This window comes from Magnusiomyces paraingens, assembly GCF_902498895.1.
Source record: "Magnusiomyces paraingens strain CBS 517.90 genome assembly, contig: contig3, whole genome shotgun sequence".
Lineage (NCBI taxonomy): Eukaryota > Fungi > Ascomycota > Dipodascomycetes > Dipodascales > Dipodascaceae > Magnusiomyces > Magnusiomyces paraingens.
In genome coordinates this window covers 3,047,501-3,063,312 of record NW_022474069.1, presented here as the reverse complement: position 1 = coordinate 3,063,312, position 15,812 = coordinate 3,047,501, and the positions used below count along the sequence as shown (strand labels likewise).

The following is a 15,812-nucleotide window of genomic DNA, read 5'->3' as shown; positions in this document are numbered from 1 at the left end:
AAGAAAACTTTGGACAATAGTGGCTGATTTGTATTGGAATCTTTTCATCAACAATTGCAAGAGACCTAAATGGATAGTTTTTTATTATTATCTATATATATAGATAGATAGATGGAAATTTTTATATAAACAACAAATGGGTTCTTTTTAGTTTTAATAACTATAAATCACAATGTCCCTTTCTACTTTCTTTACTTATACAACTCTTGCAGGGCCTTTGATCTTGGCCGCACTCTTCTTCCTAGTTCCTGTTTATCAAGATTTAAAGTACCGTTTCCAGGTATGGTGCCGTAAATCCAATGCACAAGCGCCCGGTTTACCGCCTACAATCTACTCGATTCCCTTTGGGATCCCCTTTTTCATTGACGTGTTACGGTACTCAAAGAAGCAAACACTCATGCCGTTTATTCAAAAAATCTGGCACTCAAAACAAACTGCCACTATTCGGCTGCAAACTATTGGCGAGTTTGATATTTTAACCAGCGACCCGGAAAATATTAAAGCCATACTTGCTGTCGATTTTAAAGATTACAATTTTGGTCATAGACATGGTGCATTCGAACCACTTCTTGGCGATGGCATCTTCACATTGGAGGGCGCTGGATGGAAACATTCAAGGGCAATGTTACGGCCACAGTTCACACGGCAGATGATTGCGCAGCTGGACTCGATTGAGCGACACGTTTTACAACTAATTTCAGTTATCCAGGCTTCTTCAGGGGAGAATGTGGACCTACAAGCATTATTTTTTAAGTTGACAATTGATACAGCCACGGAGTTTCTTTTTGGAGAAAGCGTTCAGACATTATCTGGGGGGAATCCGAAAATCACTTATGCCCGCAATTTTGACTTGGCATTTAACTCTGCACAAGCATTTTTAGCACGACGGTTTAGACTTAATATATTTTATAAATTGGCTGATACCCAACAGTTTCGGGAGTGGTGTACAACGTGCAAATCGTTTACGGATTCGTATGTGCAGTTGGCACTAGAGCGCGCAGATCAGAAGCAGGAAAATGGCGAAAAGGAAAAGGAAAAGGAAAAGGAAAGGGAAAGGGAAAGGGAAAGTTATGTATTTTTGGATGAGTTGGTTAAAGAAACTAGAGATCCTCAGGTCCTCAGAGATCAAGCGTTAAACATTTTACTTGCTGGGAGAGACTCAACGGCATCATTGCTTTCTTGGATTTTCTATAATTTGGCCATATACCCTGCAGTTTTTACCAAGTTGCGCGCTGAGATTCTTACACATTTCGGAACCACTCCTTCTACTTTAAGCTTTGAATCGCTTAAACAGTGCAAATATCTGCGTTACGTTATTGATGAGACCTTGAGGCTGTACCCGATTGTACCTGCTAATGCGCGAGCTGCTGTGCGTGACACATATTTGCCGCGCGGAGGTCTTGGGCCCGACTCTGAAAGTAGTGATCCAGATGCCCGTTATTTTGGAACGCGTCCTGTGTTTATCCCCAAGGGCACGATTCTTGGGTACAGTGTGTATGTGTTGCACCGGGACCCGCATTTCTGGGGGGGGTGATGCGGCAGAGTTTCGACCTGAGCGGTGGGCGGAGCCTCGACCGAATGCACACCAGTGGGATTATTTACCGTTTAACGGTGGTCCACGGATATGTTTGGGCCAGCAATTTGCGTTGAACGAGACGGCGTATGTGGTTGTGAGGTTGTTGCAGACGTTTGGCGAGATTAGGGGGGCCGAAGGGTTGTATGTTCCGGCTAAATCGGAGACACAGCTGACAATGAATGTGTATGGAGGGGTTCCGTTGGCTTTGGTTTAATTTTGAAGTCAGTATTTTGATATTTATGTAAAGGGCAAATTCGAAGATAGTATATTTTCTTCTTTACTACATTTCACAAAAAAAAAAAAAAAAATGGTTCTCTTCTAAGCACCTCTATTATGTTTATATAATACCCCTACCCGGTTCTTTTTTCTCTTTCTTCGAGCTGTATATAAACTGTACATTTTTTAAGGTAACCCCAAAAGAAATTCATTGAAACAGAGCCTAGATGTGAGCGTAGCGAGCCACCATTTTTTGAAAAAAAATGTCAACGCCAAAAATACTAACATCATTCGAATAACAGTTACGAATGGCAGTAGCACAGGTAAATACTTAATTGCAAATTATAGTATCAGGGGTATAACTTGTATTGAATATCTTGAATATATTGTCAGTAGTAAAATGAAATGAAATGAGATGAAATCTCACTGTCAAACATGGTTAAGTGAAGTTACTACAGTGTATGTTTAGATTACTTACCGAGTAACTAAACTTATGAGAAAAGTGACTTTATGACGTTATTGGGCATACTTTGACGTCAGACTTTAAAAAGGAAAAAAAACTAACTACGGCACTTCGACTAAGCCTTTTCCTGCAAGATTTCTTAAGAGGGGCAGGGGAAAGTCGAACTCTTCGATTTAACCTAATGACGCTTGAATGTGATTAAAAGTCATAATATATATATATATATATCAGTTATAAAGGATCAAGAAATACTAAGGGTGTTTGTAAAAAGTACGTGGAAATAAGTCCGGTGTATTTCGGACTGAAAGGCTCTCCATTCTACTATAGTATAGTAGAGGCGCAGAGATCGAAACGGCACTCAGTGAAAAAAAAGAGCATTCTTATAAGACGGAATGATGAATGAATAGAAATAACTTCTATAAAAAGCTTTGAATACAAACAAGTATAAGTCACATTTGACTCTGTGGCTTTTTTTTGAAAAAAAAAAGTTTTTCTTTAATAACATAGAAAAAATAAATAAAAAAAGTGCCGTTGGAAAAAGTCACTCATTGCTTTAACACATGCCGATAAGAAAAAAAAAAAATTCAAAACTGTCAGATGCACAGCAATCTGTCTATTTATGACTTGGGCAAAAAAAAAAAAAAATTAAATAAAAGACCAACATGAATTTGAGTTAAAGACTTTTAAAAAAAAAAAAACGTTCGAGTTCCTCCGCAGTTCGCGGACCAACAATTGACCCGCTATGATCTGTGTTATGGTGGTACATTAAGAAAAAGTTTCTTCGGAGTACCGACAGACAGAAATAAAAGCCCTTTAAGTCTATGCCCGTTTATTACCAATATAAATAAAATGAAATAGAATAAATAAAATAAATACTCAGGCAATAGTCCCTTAATTTCCATTATTTTATTTATTTTACAGTTTTTTCCCCACTTCTTCCCCACTTTACTTACCCATTCATCATTCATCATTCATCATTCATCAACATCAAATGTCTCTTAATATAATTGTCCTGACGGCTCTAGCAGGGCCTCTTCTTATTATTGTTCTTCTAATAGTAATACCACTGTACCAGGATGCAAAGTATAGGTTCCAGGTCTGGCGACAGCGTGGATCTGCATCACCTCCAGGAATCCCCATGACTTCCTACTCGTTTCCATTTGGAATTCCCTTTTTGCTTAACATCATTAAGTTATCTAATGATAAGTCAATTCTATCCTACTTTCTTGTATTGTGGGAAAAACGTAAACGAACCACTGTTCGGCAACAAGTCTTTGGCCAGTTTAACATTGTTACCAACGACCCAGAAAATATCAAATCCGTACTCTCTGTCAACTTTAAGGATTATGAGTTTGGAGTTAGACACGGTGCATTTGCACCGCTTCTTGGTGACGGCATTTTCACGTTAGATGGTGCTGGGTGGAAACACTCGCGTGCCATGTTGCGGCCACAGTTTAGACGGCAACAGATTGCACAGTTGGGATCTATTGAGCGTAATGTGGGGTCCTTGATTTCTATTTTGAAAGCTGCACCGGGGGAAATAGTGGATCTACAAGCATTATTTTTCCAATTAACAATTGATACTGCCACAGAGTTTCTTTTTGGAGAAAGTGTACAAACATTATCTGGGGGGAACCCTAAGATTGCTCATGCAAGGGAATTTGGCGAAGCATTTAACGCGGCACAAGCCGTACTTTTACAGCGGGTTCGACTTAACTCGTTTTACTCGACAGTGAATCCTAAGGAGTTCCAACAATGGTGTGCAACATGCAAAACGTTTACGGATTCCTATGTTCAAATGGCTTTGGGAAGGGCTGCCAAGTTAGAAAAGGAAACTGATTCAGATAACTATGTGTTTTTGGATCAGCTGGTTAAAGAAACCAGAGATCCTCAGGTCCTCAGAGACCAAGCGTTGAATATTTTACTTGCTGGGAGAGATACAACAGCCTCATTGCTTTCTTGGATTTTCTACAATTTGGCCATATACCCAGAAATCTTTGCCAAATTACGTGCTGAGATTCTTGCTCAGTTTGGCGATACCCCAGCCTCCATCACTTTTGAATCGCTCAAGCAGTGCACGTATCTGCGGTATGTTATTAATGAGACTCTTAGGCTATTCCCGATTGTGCCTGGAAATGGACGCACAGCTATCCGTGACACGTATCTCCCCCGTGGAGGAGTTGATCCGGCTAACCCGGACGATTATTTTGGGAGCAGACCCGTGTTTGTACCCAAGGGCACTACAGTGGGGTACAGTGTGTATATGTTGCACCATAACCCGTATTTTTGGGGGATTGATGCGGCTGAGTTTCGACCTGAACGGTGGTCGGAGCCTCGACCCAATGCACACTCGTGGGATTATTTACCGTTTAACGGTGGTCCGCGGATTTGTTTGGGCCAGCAGTTTGCACTGACGGAGGCAGCATATGTTGTGGTGAGGCTGTTGCAGACGTTTGGTGAGATTAGAGGGGCCGAAGGTCTTACAGTGCCTCCGAAACCCGAAACTCAGCTGACAATGAATGTGTATGGAGGGGTTCCGTTAGCGTTGGTTTAATGCTAGTGTTGGTGATTAAAGGAATTTTTTTTTTTTTTTTTTTTTGAGGCTGCTAATGGATGGAAATGGGGCTTTTTTTTTTTTTTTTTTTTTTTTTTTGAAACTACTACTGGGTTTATCTCATGACGTGCCTCAAATGGAAGTGGAGGAAGAAGGGTGGAGGCAATCAGTGTGGAAAGTTTTTTTTTTTTTTTTTTTTTTTTTTGGGAGAAGGTTTGTTTCAAGTTTACAAGTTTACAAGTTTAATATAAATATTTTATTTATTTTTTAAAAAATCATGTTGAAAAATTAATTAATTTTTTTTTTTTTTTTTTAAAATCATATTGAAAAATAAATAAAAAAAAAACATGTTTATTTTCTCATCGATTAATTAACTAATAACTAATAATAATAAAAGCCCCAAAAAATTCAGCTCAACCACTGCCAGAAATTTCCCCCACGTGAAATGAGGCTCACCAAAGACACGGCTGGCGCAACTTCACGGGGTCATTGCCTGGCCCTTCCACTGGGCTATTTTTTTTTTTTTTTGTGTGGACCAAATAAATACATAAATAAATAATTTTATTTATATATATATATATAAAAAAAATAAAAAAAAAAATAAAAATATACCGGCACGGGTTCTTTTGCAAGAATGTCGCAAAAATCCAACAAAAACCTTTAAAGTCCTCAATCTAGAAATATAAATAAAAATATAAATAATACTTAACTTCCTCCTCCCCTCCCCCTCCTTACCTTTCCTTCATTCATATTTCATTAACTTTATATATAATAAACAAATGTCCACTCGAGAATATACATACTCTTTAGATTCAACCGACTCAGCTGCCTTCTCACCAGGCCAGTCGTACTCTTCTGCAACATCCCAGGACGATTCTTTCATCTATTCATCATTATCACCACAAATCCTTCAAAATTATAACCAAAATTATAACCAAAATTATAATCAAACTTATAAACACATGCAACCTCGTAAAAATAGTATCCCAATAGACTTTTCGGCTTGCTCATCTCTAAAACCATTTGCAACAACCTCCTCTTCATCCTTCTCCTCCTCTTCCAGCTTATCCCATTCGGCTCTCCGCAACATTGGCGCTATCAAAATCAAACGCCCCCACACTGATAAATGTGCCCAGAAATACACACTCAAAATGGAGTCCGAGTTCAAAATGTCAATCGGGAACCCAACAGATGGCCCGGAATGTGTTCCAGTCCTTACTGCCCAACCTTCCCTTTCACGCACAAAAGTCCTTGGATTTGACCGAGTCACGGGAGATTTGCGACTGCAAAATGGAGCAACCATTTCAGATTATGTCTTTCATGCAACCATCAACTTGGCTTTCCCACAACAAATCGCCGCATGCCTGGCCCCAATTGTGGCGTACCACGCAGTCGCGCAAGCCACAAAACAACAACAGCTCAAGCATTTGTACAATTGCGACGATCCACACGCATTCATCAAAAACAAGGTCGCCGCCGCAGCTTTCTTTTACGGTGCAGGGAAACTCCTAGCTGCCGTGGCAGACGCTCCACGGCCAGAAGAACAGTCAGCACTTGCACACTTTGGAAGCCTCACAACGTTCCGACTGGGTTCCTGTGGACTCCTCGCTGACGCGTACTCGGTGCTTGACTACTACCGTATGGCCATCCGCGACACTATCCGCATAGAAGCCCTGCACACAACTGTCGTGAGATGGGTTCTATGGGGGCTCATGCTGGATCCCAACGCGCATAAGCTGCAGGCGTTGATGCAACCTTTTTTGCAAGCAGCAGCTACCCCAGATATTTCCCCAGGCCACTTGTACTTGTCATCTGACTGGCGGTTCTACGACCTTCTGCGAGACCAGATTATGATGGTAGCCCAGCGGCTGTTTGATGACCTTGAGGCCAGCCCAGGTGGAGCAAAACACACAGAGCGTATGGCCGCATACATCAACCTGCATGCACCAACAACTGTCGACCTTTCACGACTGCGCGCACAAATCCCAGCTACCCCACATAATGCACGCGTGTATGCACAGCTTGAGACTTTACTCAAGGCAGCCTCGTTATCTACCATAACGCGTACCCACGCCGACTGGTGCCAGGCGTTACGGGCCAAATTCCCTGAGCTGCGGTTGAATGATTTGGCCAAAATCTTAGGAGTGGTACTGGTATACGATCCACGCGTGACACTTTTGTCGATAGCCCAGGAGATGTCTACGGCAACAGCCTTGTATACCGGGTACCGGGCAGGGTTTTTCCCTGCACAGGTGACGACAGAACTGGAATGGAACGAAGAGTCATTTTACTTGGACTCGATGGTATCTTCAAAATGGATAGTTTTTTAAATAAAAAAAATTGAAAAATTGAAAAAATTGTGTTTACGTTAAAAATTTTGCTTCTTGCCGCTCTTTGGTTTCTTGGGCCTTGCGCTGGGCGTAGTACGCAAGCAGTGCAGAGGAGCCCTTTTTAGGACCCCATCGGCGGTAGTACTCAAGGCGCTCGGCATGATCCGAGGGGTGTTCTGTCACATAGTTGTAGCATGCGCGATAGTATTCTATCGAGAGTTTGAATCGGTAGGGGGTATCATTAGTAGTAGTTGGTGGGACCAAAAACTCGTCCTTGGGGGTGTCCCAACCTTCGCCACTGGTTAATTGCACGCCAGCGTCACGTAGAGTTAGAAGAAGCCCTGCCTTATGAGCAGCGCCAATCCCCAGCTCGGAAATTTCATTGCGGGCATTCTCGACACGCCACTCGGCAACCGAGGCCTTACGAATCCCTGTGGGTCCAAACCGGGCTAGGGTTTCAGAGTCCACAGGTCGCGTGCGCAGGGCTCTATGGCGGAATGGGTTTAAAGAAATGGGGTTAAACACGCCCGAGTAGAAAAGTAGGTAGATGAAGGCGACTTTAAGGAAATGCAGGGAAAAGAAAAACCATTGCCAGGACACCGAGTCAAACGCAGATGGCTGAGGAGTTGGGTCTGGGAAAAACTTGTCGAGGAGATTATAGAGAAGCATAGTAGGGGCAAGTCCCGGGGTAGGCGTGAGGTACTGGGGGAAGTCAGTATAGAGCCAGGCACCGAGGAAAGTCATAATCAAAAGAAAGCGGGTGTAGTTATACTGCCAAATGGGGAGGACGAGCTGGCCCTCGTAGATGACATCTCCGAGGAGGGCAGTCGGGTCGAGGGCTGGAGAAAGGATAGCTGCAGCGTTGGGACCGAAGAGGAGGCCACCTTGAGATGTAAGGAAGCCTGGAGCACGGGATGCTGCAAAGGCAATGGGGATGCGGTCGTAGAAGTAGTTTGGGGAGAGTGGGGAGGGGATTGCATGGAAGATGGAGGTTAAGGAGCCCACAGTTTCTGGGAGAGAGCAGGAGGGAGGGTTAGAGTGAAAGGGTTAAGAGGTGGGGATGAGATGGTACAGTACCTGTTGAGTGGACAACAAAGCAGTAATCTTTGGAGTCTTCATCATGAAAGCGTAAATAAAGGTTGATTGTATTGTCTGGTTTGTCCATTAGAAAGAGAGAGAGGATTTTTTTTTTTTTTTTTTTTCTAATAGGAAAATTTTTTTCAAAAGGAAAGTTATATATATTTAAAGAAAGAAAAAAAAAAAAAAAAAAAAAAAAAAAAGGGTTTGAGATGGGATGGGAATGGAGTTTTTCTTTAATTTCTTTTTTTTTTATTTTTAATTATAGTATATGGAAAATGTCAAGACGGGGTGTGGGGGCCCGTATAAAGTAAAGAGTTTAGGCTTTAAATATTAGGTGTTAAGTTTTATGTATTATGTATTATGTATTATGTATTATGTATTATGTATTATGTATTATGTATTATGTATTATGTATTATGTATTATGTATTGTGTATTATGTATTATGTATTATGTATTATGTATTATGTATTATGAAAATAGGTTTAGGGTTGGAGTGAAATATTTTTTTATTTTTTTTTATTAAAAAGAAAAGAAAAAAGTTGAGAATCTGAAAATTTCAAACTTTTAAATAAAAGACAGTGCAAAACAATTGAATTTGAAATAAAAATAAAATAAAAATAAAAATAAATCAATTTGTTAAAAGTCGTATATATATATATATTTATTTATTTTTTAAATGTCTTGCACTGTCTTTTAGAAAAATAAAAATTTAAATCTTGTTTAAACGAGAGAAAAATAAATAAAAAACTAACTGACTAACTGACTAACTGAAAATTTAAATTAAAATTTAACTGCATAAATAAATAAATAAATAAATAAATAAATGAATAAATAAATAAATAAATAAATAAATAAATCAATATCAAAGAAAACAAAAAAACTTTATAACCTTTAAAAGTTATTCAACAAATTCATTCTGCCAATGTTCAGAAATGTACCACTTAAAAATATCTTAAACCTGATTTTTTTTTTAAAATTTGATATAAAAAAAACAAAAAAAAAGGTAGTTTTCTAATACAGATATTTTTATTATTTTTTGTTGCCACTATAAAGATAATAGACGCATTTTTTTAAAATTTTTCACTAAATCAATTCCTCTTGTTTGTTTGTTTGTTTTTATTCAAGGGTTATAGAATTATATAACATCAGCATCTGCGCTATCCTTCTTGTCCATACTATATATTTTTTCATTTTGATAATAAACTTTTAATTTTGGCTTCAACATTGCATCTCCAACAGCCCGAAAATAAGTCCTGATGCCAGCTTACGAGGAACAGGGGGTTAAAATAACCAAACCTTCCCAACCTATCTCCACTTGTCTTCATCAACGCTGTAATTGTATTTCTTAATCCCTCCAAGCAGAGATAAAGCTTACAATCTCTTGTAAGCCAGTTAAACTGTTTAAGAGAGTCGACATGTCCATCTCTGGAGATATCCGTTTCAGTCCTTTTCTTTCCTCTTCAAGCAAAGGACACTCAACTAAAATGTGATGAACTGTTTCCAGCTCTCCACATTTGCAGTTGTAACTATCCTTTTCAATTCCAAACTTTTTAAACCATGCGCCAAAGTTGCCATGGCCTGTGCGAAACTGAGTAATATTACTCAAGATCCTTCGACTATCTTTCTTCATGATCACTCCCGTAACCATTTTGGAAAGATTATCAGTACATTTCGACTCCACTGTGATATTATGACACCACAGATCCTTACTGCTGTTCCAATACATTTCTTGCCATTCTTCCATTGCTTGTTTCTTCAAAATTCCAATCGTCTGATTTTGTTGTTGTTTCAGTGTAAGAGGTTCAACCCTCTTGCATTTTCATTTTTAATCCTTTTTAATCATGTGGTCTCTATCATCTTTCGCAAATCAATTCCTCAGCATTTTGTTACTTTACCGTTTGTATTCCAGTATTGATATTTGGCTCTCGATAGTCACTTTTCTTTAATAATCGAGGTGGTCTCTTGGCCCAGTTGGTTAAGGCATCGTGCTAATAAACAAGCAACTTCCTTGTGATACGCGAGGATCGGCGGTTCGATCCCGCCAGAGACCATAATTCTTTTTTGGAATTATTATCAAAGATATTTTGGTAATAATTCCTCTTTTTTTTGTGTCTTTTAAGCTATTAATAAAGAAAGGGATTTAAATTACTTATATTACTTATTTCTATAATATTTAATCTTTTTTTTTCAATCATAAAAAAAAATTCATAATTGAAGTAATACCTGTTGTTAAAATCTTGGTAATTACGAATCACATTTTGAATGTTGTCAACATTTTTTACCTCGCATCTCGAGTAAAGAAAACTTATTACTATGACGACGATTTTTTTTTTTTTCACTCAATCGATTCGGAAACTTAACAAGTACACATTTAGATTAAAAAAATTTAAATAACCTGATCTTTTCTAAATTAGTTCTTTGGAATTTTAATTTTTTTTTTTTTTTTTTTTCAATTAATATCTAAAAAAATATTTTGTAAAATTGATATCAAAAAGTAAACAACATAAACAAAAAAGACTCTTGAAATATTTCATAGAATTTAAAATGAGTTTATCAAAAAATGAATGAACGCTATCCATTTTGTCCTCTAGTATCAATGTATTTTGTTTGATGAAAAATTTGTAATAATAAAATTTAATTTTTTTTTTTTTTTATTCCAGAAATATACTAAAGGACTACAGTTTCAATTAAGAAAAGTATACTTAAAAAGTTATATTTGCATTATAAGATTACCAGATGATAATTTTTTTTATATATGATAATTCAAAATATTAAACATAATTTAAAACAGATACATGATAACCCCTATTGTAATTTCTTAACTTTTGGTATTCCTATAAAAATTCTGTAAAAAGTTTTTATATTCAATAAAGAAAAAAAAATTCAATATTGAATATACTTTATTTATTTCTTTTTGCTATTATTTTTATATTTATACCTTCATTTTGACCCTTCTTACTCAATCTGTTTTTTTTTTTTTTTTTTTTTTTGAATTCTTATTATCTATAACAGTCTTAAAATTAATCTTGATTGGTAAATAAGATAAACAGTATGTCAATATTGAATTTATTTCCACTTGTATTTTTATAAACTGGTTAACTTTCTTTCTTAATAATTTTTTTGGCCAATCCACAATAATTTTGTAGCATAAAAGGGAATTATTATATAGATGTGTGTTTCAGCACATTCAAGGCCTCTATCAATAAAAAAAAACTTTTTTTTTAAAGAAACCATCATTGGAAATTTTGTTATATTTACTGAAAAAAAATAATTACTAAAAATTGTTGATTAAGTTAAGAACAATCAATTATATTTTTGGAAATATTTATATATACATAGTTAACCCTGTTTAATTAACATTTATTTCTTGTTGTAATTATTATCTTTGTTTTTTCTACCAAGAAAAAAACCTTCCACATCCTTAAATGTATCTGAATATAATAATTCAGTAACATTACACTGTTGGTTAAAAAAAATATATTTTTTGTTTCAAAGTCAAACACTTTTTTATTTCAATCATTACAAGCCGGTTGAAATGTTTAAGTTAATTAGTTGTAGTTTTCCATCTCAACAGTAAAAAGTTTGAAATCATGAGCTAAATTTGTCATGGTCAGTACAAAACTAATTAATGGTGCTAAGGATCCTTTGACTAAATTTTTTCGTAATCAATCCTGTAGCCATTACTCTCAATGTATTTTTTTAAATCCAGTGATTTTATGATACCACTAACCCTTGTTACTTAGTCCTTAAGTTTCTTGTTGTCAATCTTCCATTACTTATTTCTTCAAAGTATTTAAGTAAAAAAAAATAATTAATGTGATTATTTTTTTTTTGGTATTTTCGTGTACACAAACAACTATTTTTTAATTTGCAGTGATAATATTATATGGTACAGTTTTTATTTATTCTGCATAATTTCTAGATTATGGATTTCCTTTTTTCGAAATCATATAAAGCTAAATTTATATTCCATGATACTTAATCTAGTTTTATAATTTAGAAAATTGTTTTTTGATAAAGGATTTTTTATTTCAAATAAGTCAAAATTGTTTGTTTGTTTGTTTGTTTGTATTTATTCAAGGGTTATAGAATTATATAACATCAGAATCTACGCTATCCTTCTTGTCCATACTATATATCTTTTCATTTTCATAATAAACTTTTAATTTTGCCTTCAACATTGCATCTCCAACAGCCCGAAAATAAGTCCTGATGACAGCTTACGAGGAACAGGGGGTTAAAAATAACCAAACCTTCCCAACCTATCTCCACTTGTCTTCATCAACGCTGTAATTGTATTTCTTAATCCCTCCAAGCAGAGATAAAGCTTACAATCTCTTGTAAGCCAGTTAAACTGTTTAAGAAAGTCGACATGTCCATCTCTGGAGATATCCGTTTCAGTCCTTTTCTTTCCTCTTCAAGCAAAGGACACTCAACTAAAATGTGATGAACTGTTTCCAGCTCTCCACATTTGCAGTTGTAACTATCCTTTTCAATTCCAAACTTTTTAAACCATGCGCCAAAGTTGCCATGGCCTGTGCGAAACTGAGTAATATTACTCAAGATCCTTCGACTATCTTTCTTCATGATCACTCCCGTAACCATTTTGGAAAAATTATCAGTACATTTCGACTCCACTGTGATATTATGATACCACAGATCCTTACTGCTGTTCCAATACATTTCTTGCCATTCTTCCATTGCTTGTTTCTTCAAAATTCCAATCGTCTGATTTTGTTGTTGTATCAGTGTAAGAGGTTCAACCCTCTTGCATTTTCGTTTTTCATCCTTTTTAATCATATAGTCTCTATCATCTTTCGCCAACATGTAAAGCGTGGTTAGCTTTGCAATTGGAGATTTCTCAATCAATGTTAACAAATGACCATTAATAGGATTAGTTTTGCTAATATTTAGGTGTAAACGAATAGCTTTTCGTGCCACCATAAATTTTAGCCTAATACTATATGGCATAATACCAGCTTCCTTTTGTAGTACCGCAATAGGAGTTGTACGATAAGCACCAACAATTCTTCTTAAAGCCATGTTCTGCATCACTTCCAACTTGTGGATTTCTCCTTTCAAGATTTTATGATGCCAAATTTCTAAGCCATATTCGACAATTGGTCTCACGCAAGCAATATACAGTGATCTAACTGCAGACCCCCGCATACCTTTTTGCACGCCACCAAGATGCCAAATAGCACCAACAGCTTTTCTTGCTTTATTGATTTTATTCAATATATGAGATGTAAAATCAAGCAGATTGTTCAAAATAATTCCAAGCAATTTAACTTCCTTCTGGGGTTCACGAAGTTCTCCATTAGGTAAAGTAAGTTGCACTTTCTCATCTTTAGGTTTCACATTTTTTGTAAAATGAATGAAACCCAATTTGTCACCCAAATCAATTTTGGTCATTCTTGATTTAGCCCAATTACAACATTTTTCTAATATGTTGCTTAAGCTTTTGGTATTTTCTTCAATTTTACCTTCAACGGTAATAGTCACATCATCAATAAAGCCAAAAGGAGTTCCACCCCATTCTTTAATGGCATGATACATTGGTGTGGAATATATCAAAAAAGTAGTGGTGAAATAGGTGAGCCTTGTGGAATTCCAGTACTAATTTTTTGCACTGATCCTTTTCTTCGGTCCATGAGCATGCTAGTTTCTCTTTCACTTACAAATTGGTACATCCAGTTTATAAGTGCTTTGGGTAGTTTCATATCCTCCATTGTGTCTGCCAATATATTTCTGTTAACATTATCAAAAGCTCCTTGAATATCAATGAGCATAGCTGAAATTTTTTTTTTACTAGTTTCAATTCTTTGGACAAGTTCCAAAACAGCATCAGTAGCACAATAACCTTGTCTTCCCCCATATTGCTCTGGTGGAAGTAAGTGTGTTGTAAGCTTGGTCATTCTTTTTTGTATAATTTTTTCCAGTACTTTAGATGGAATCTTAAGTAAGGAAATTGGTCGGTATGCTCTTGGCTTTGAATAATCAGATTTCTTAGGTTTAGGTATGACAACAATAATGCCATGTCTCCAGGCTTTTGGGTGGTATCCAAACTTCACACAAGCTTGGAGAAGCTTGAAAAACCTTTCCTTAAAGTCTTTATTCAGCCATGCCATCTTTAAAACTTTGCCCGTAATTCCATCATCTACTGGAGCTTTATCATTTGGGGTATCAGTCAATGCTGAGTCAACTTCATCAAACTCTAATTTTGGCCATCGAGAATCGTCATCAATTTCAAACTCTCTATCAAGACCATGATCAATTTCAGGTAGAAGTGCCTTCCATATTTCATGTCTTTCTTATCATCTGTTGTAGTAAGATTTCCGTCTTCTTTTCTATTTGCAATATAATGGTATCATTGCTTTTTGAATTAATGTACTTTAAAATCTTTTAAATGTCATTTCCTTCTAAACTAGACAAATATTTGTTTCATTGATCAGTACTAGCTTTGCGTATACAGTTGTCAAAAGTCTTTTTCTTTTTTTGCTTCATCAATCTTTTTCCTGAGTTTAAAAACCAAAGAAGAATGCATTTAACGGGCTTGGTGTTTTACAGTTGTTCCACCTTTTCCCTCAATTTTTCATTCCTATAGCTCTTGGACTTTCTCATCACCTTAATTTCCTCCATAGACTTTGCCATTACTCTTTTCACAGCCTCTTCGAGAACTTTAGCTTGGTCATCAATTTGGTCAGTTGATTTTAGAGCTTTGTTATGTACATCAAAATCTTTAATGGCAGAGGAAAGCTCCTTGTCAAACTTTTCCCAATATGCATTCTTAATATTCAATCTCTTCACCGAAGTAAAAACTTCATCCCCGTTTTTACTCTGAGACATATAGATGTCCCACTCCACAATTGAGTGATCACTTAGTGTATTTTCATCCACTCCACTAAATGAAATTCTATGAAGTAAGTCCACTGAGCCATAAACCAAATCAATATTGGTTCTATTGTTGTATGTTTTTTGATTTCTTGGAGTAATTAACATCATATCATTTTCATGTAGCCACTCAACAACTTCATCTGCTTCCGTATTCGGACCTGCCCTTGATTCCCATTCCTTGTGATGTAAGTTATAATCACCTGCAATGACAATCTTTGAGTATTGTTCCTTGATCTCCCGTTTGAGAAACTCAAAAACCGGTGGCTCAGGGTATTTCTTGGATGGTTTCGGTTGATTATAGACATTGACAATTGTAATGTCTTTAACCAAAATGGTAACCATATCTCGATTTGTAAACTTTTCAATTTTAGTAGTTAATGCTCGTAAGTCAGAGTTAGACCTAATGTAAGTAATTGCTCTGCATTTATTTTTTTCTTTTCCAGTTTCTGTAAAGATTGGGATCCAATCTTTATGTTTAATGGGCCCATAGTTATTAAAGTAAGGTTCTTGTAATAACAAGATATCAGGTTCTTTTTTATCTAAGATAGTTTCAGTAATAGATTTCGATTTATGACAATTGAGTTGGAATACTTTATAATTCATTGGATGTAATAGAATTGTTTTTGTTTTCTTCCTCATTGGATTCATCTAGTTCTTCAATATTTGTTTCTTTCATCGGTTCATCTTGTGAGTC

General features: G+C 36.4%; 6 protein-coding genes across 6 annotated transcripts; 3 read left to right on the top strand and 3 right to left on the bottom strand.

Annotated features, from left to right (window-relative positions):
* Positions 1–172: 172 nt before the first annotated feature.
* SAPINGB_P004255 (uncharacterized protein) lies at positions 173–1,534 on the top strand (the record flags this gene model as incomplete). The annotated part of the gene is made up of 1 exon (XM_031998970.1): positions 173–1,534. One exon carries the CDS (start codon positions 173–175, stop codon positions 1,532–1,534), a length of 1,362 nt encoding a protein of 453 aa, XP_031854861.1.
* A 1,712-nt stretch (positions 1,535–3,246) lies between these two features.
* On the top strand, positions 3,247–4,809 carry SAPINGB_P004254 (uncharacterized protein; the record flags this gene model as incomplete). The annotated part of the gene is made up of 1 exon (XM_031998969.1): positions 3,247–4,809. One exon carries the CDS (start codon positions 3,247–3,249, stop codon positions 4,807–4,809), a length of 1,563 nt encoding a protein of 520 aa, XP_031854860.1.
* A 779-nt stretch (positions 4,810–5,588) lies between these two features.
* Positions 5,589–7,139, top strand: SAPINGB_P004253 (uncharacterized protein; the record flags this gene model as incomplete). The annotated part of the gene is made up of 1 exon (XM_031998968.1): positions 5,589–7,139. One exon carries the CDS (start codon positions 5,589–5,591, stop codon positions 7,137–7,139), a length of 1,551 nt encoding a protein of 516 aa, XP_031854859.1.
* Positions 7,140–7,172: 33 nt separating this feature from the next.
* Positions 7,173–8,304, bottom strand: SAPINGB_P004252 (uncharacterized protein; the record flags this gene model as incomplete). Its single annotated transcript, XM_031998967.1, has 2 exons — positions 7,173–8,149; positions 8,217–8,304. 2 exons carry the CDS (start codon positions 8,302–8,304, stop codon positions 7,173–7,175), a joined length of 1,065 nt encoding a protein of 354 aa, XP_031854858.1.
* Positions 8,305–12,523: 4,219 nt separating this feature from the next.
* On the bottom strand, positions 12,524–13,780 carry SAPINGB_P004251 (uncharacterized protein; the record flags this gene model as incomplete). Its single annotated transcript, XM_031998966.1, has 1 exon — positions 12,524–13,780. The coding sequence occupies one exon, from the start codon at positions 13,778–13,780 to the stop codon at positions 12,524–12,526; it is 1,257 nt and encodes a 418-aa protein (XP_031854857.1).
* A 1,005-nt stretch (positions 13,781–14,785) lies between these two features.
* SAPINGB_P004250 (uncharacterized protein) lies at positions 14,786–15,721 on the bottom strand (the record flags this gene model as incomplete). Its single annotated transcript, XM_031998965.1, has 1 exon — positions 14,786–15,721. The coding sequence occupies one exon, from the start codon at positions 15,719–15,721 to the stop codon at positions 14,786–14,788; it is 936 nt and encodes a 311-aa protein (XP_031854856.1).
* Between the last annotated feature and the right edge of the window lie 91 nt (positions 15,722–15,812).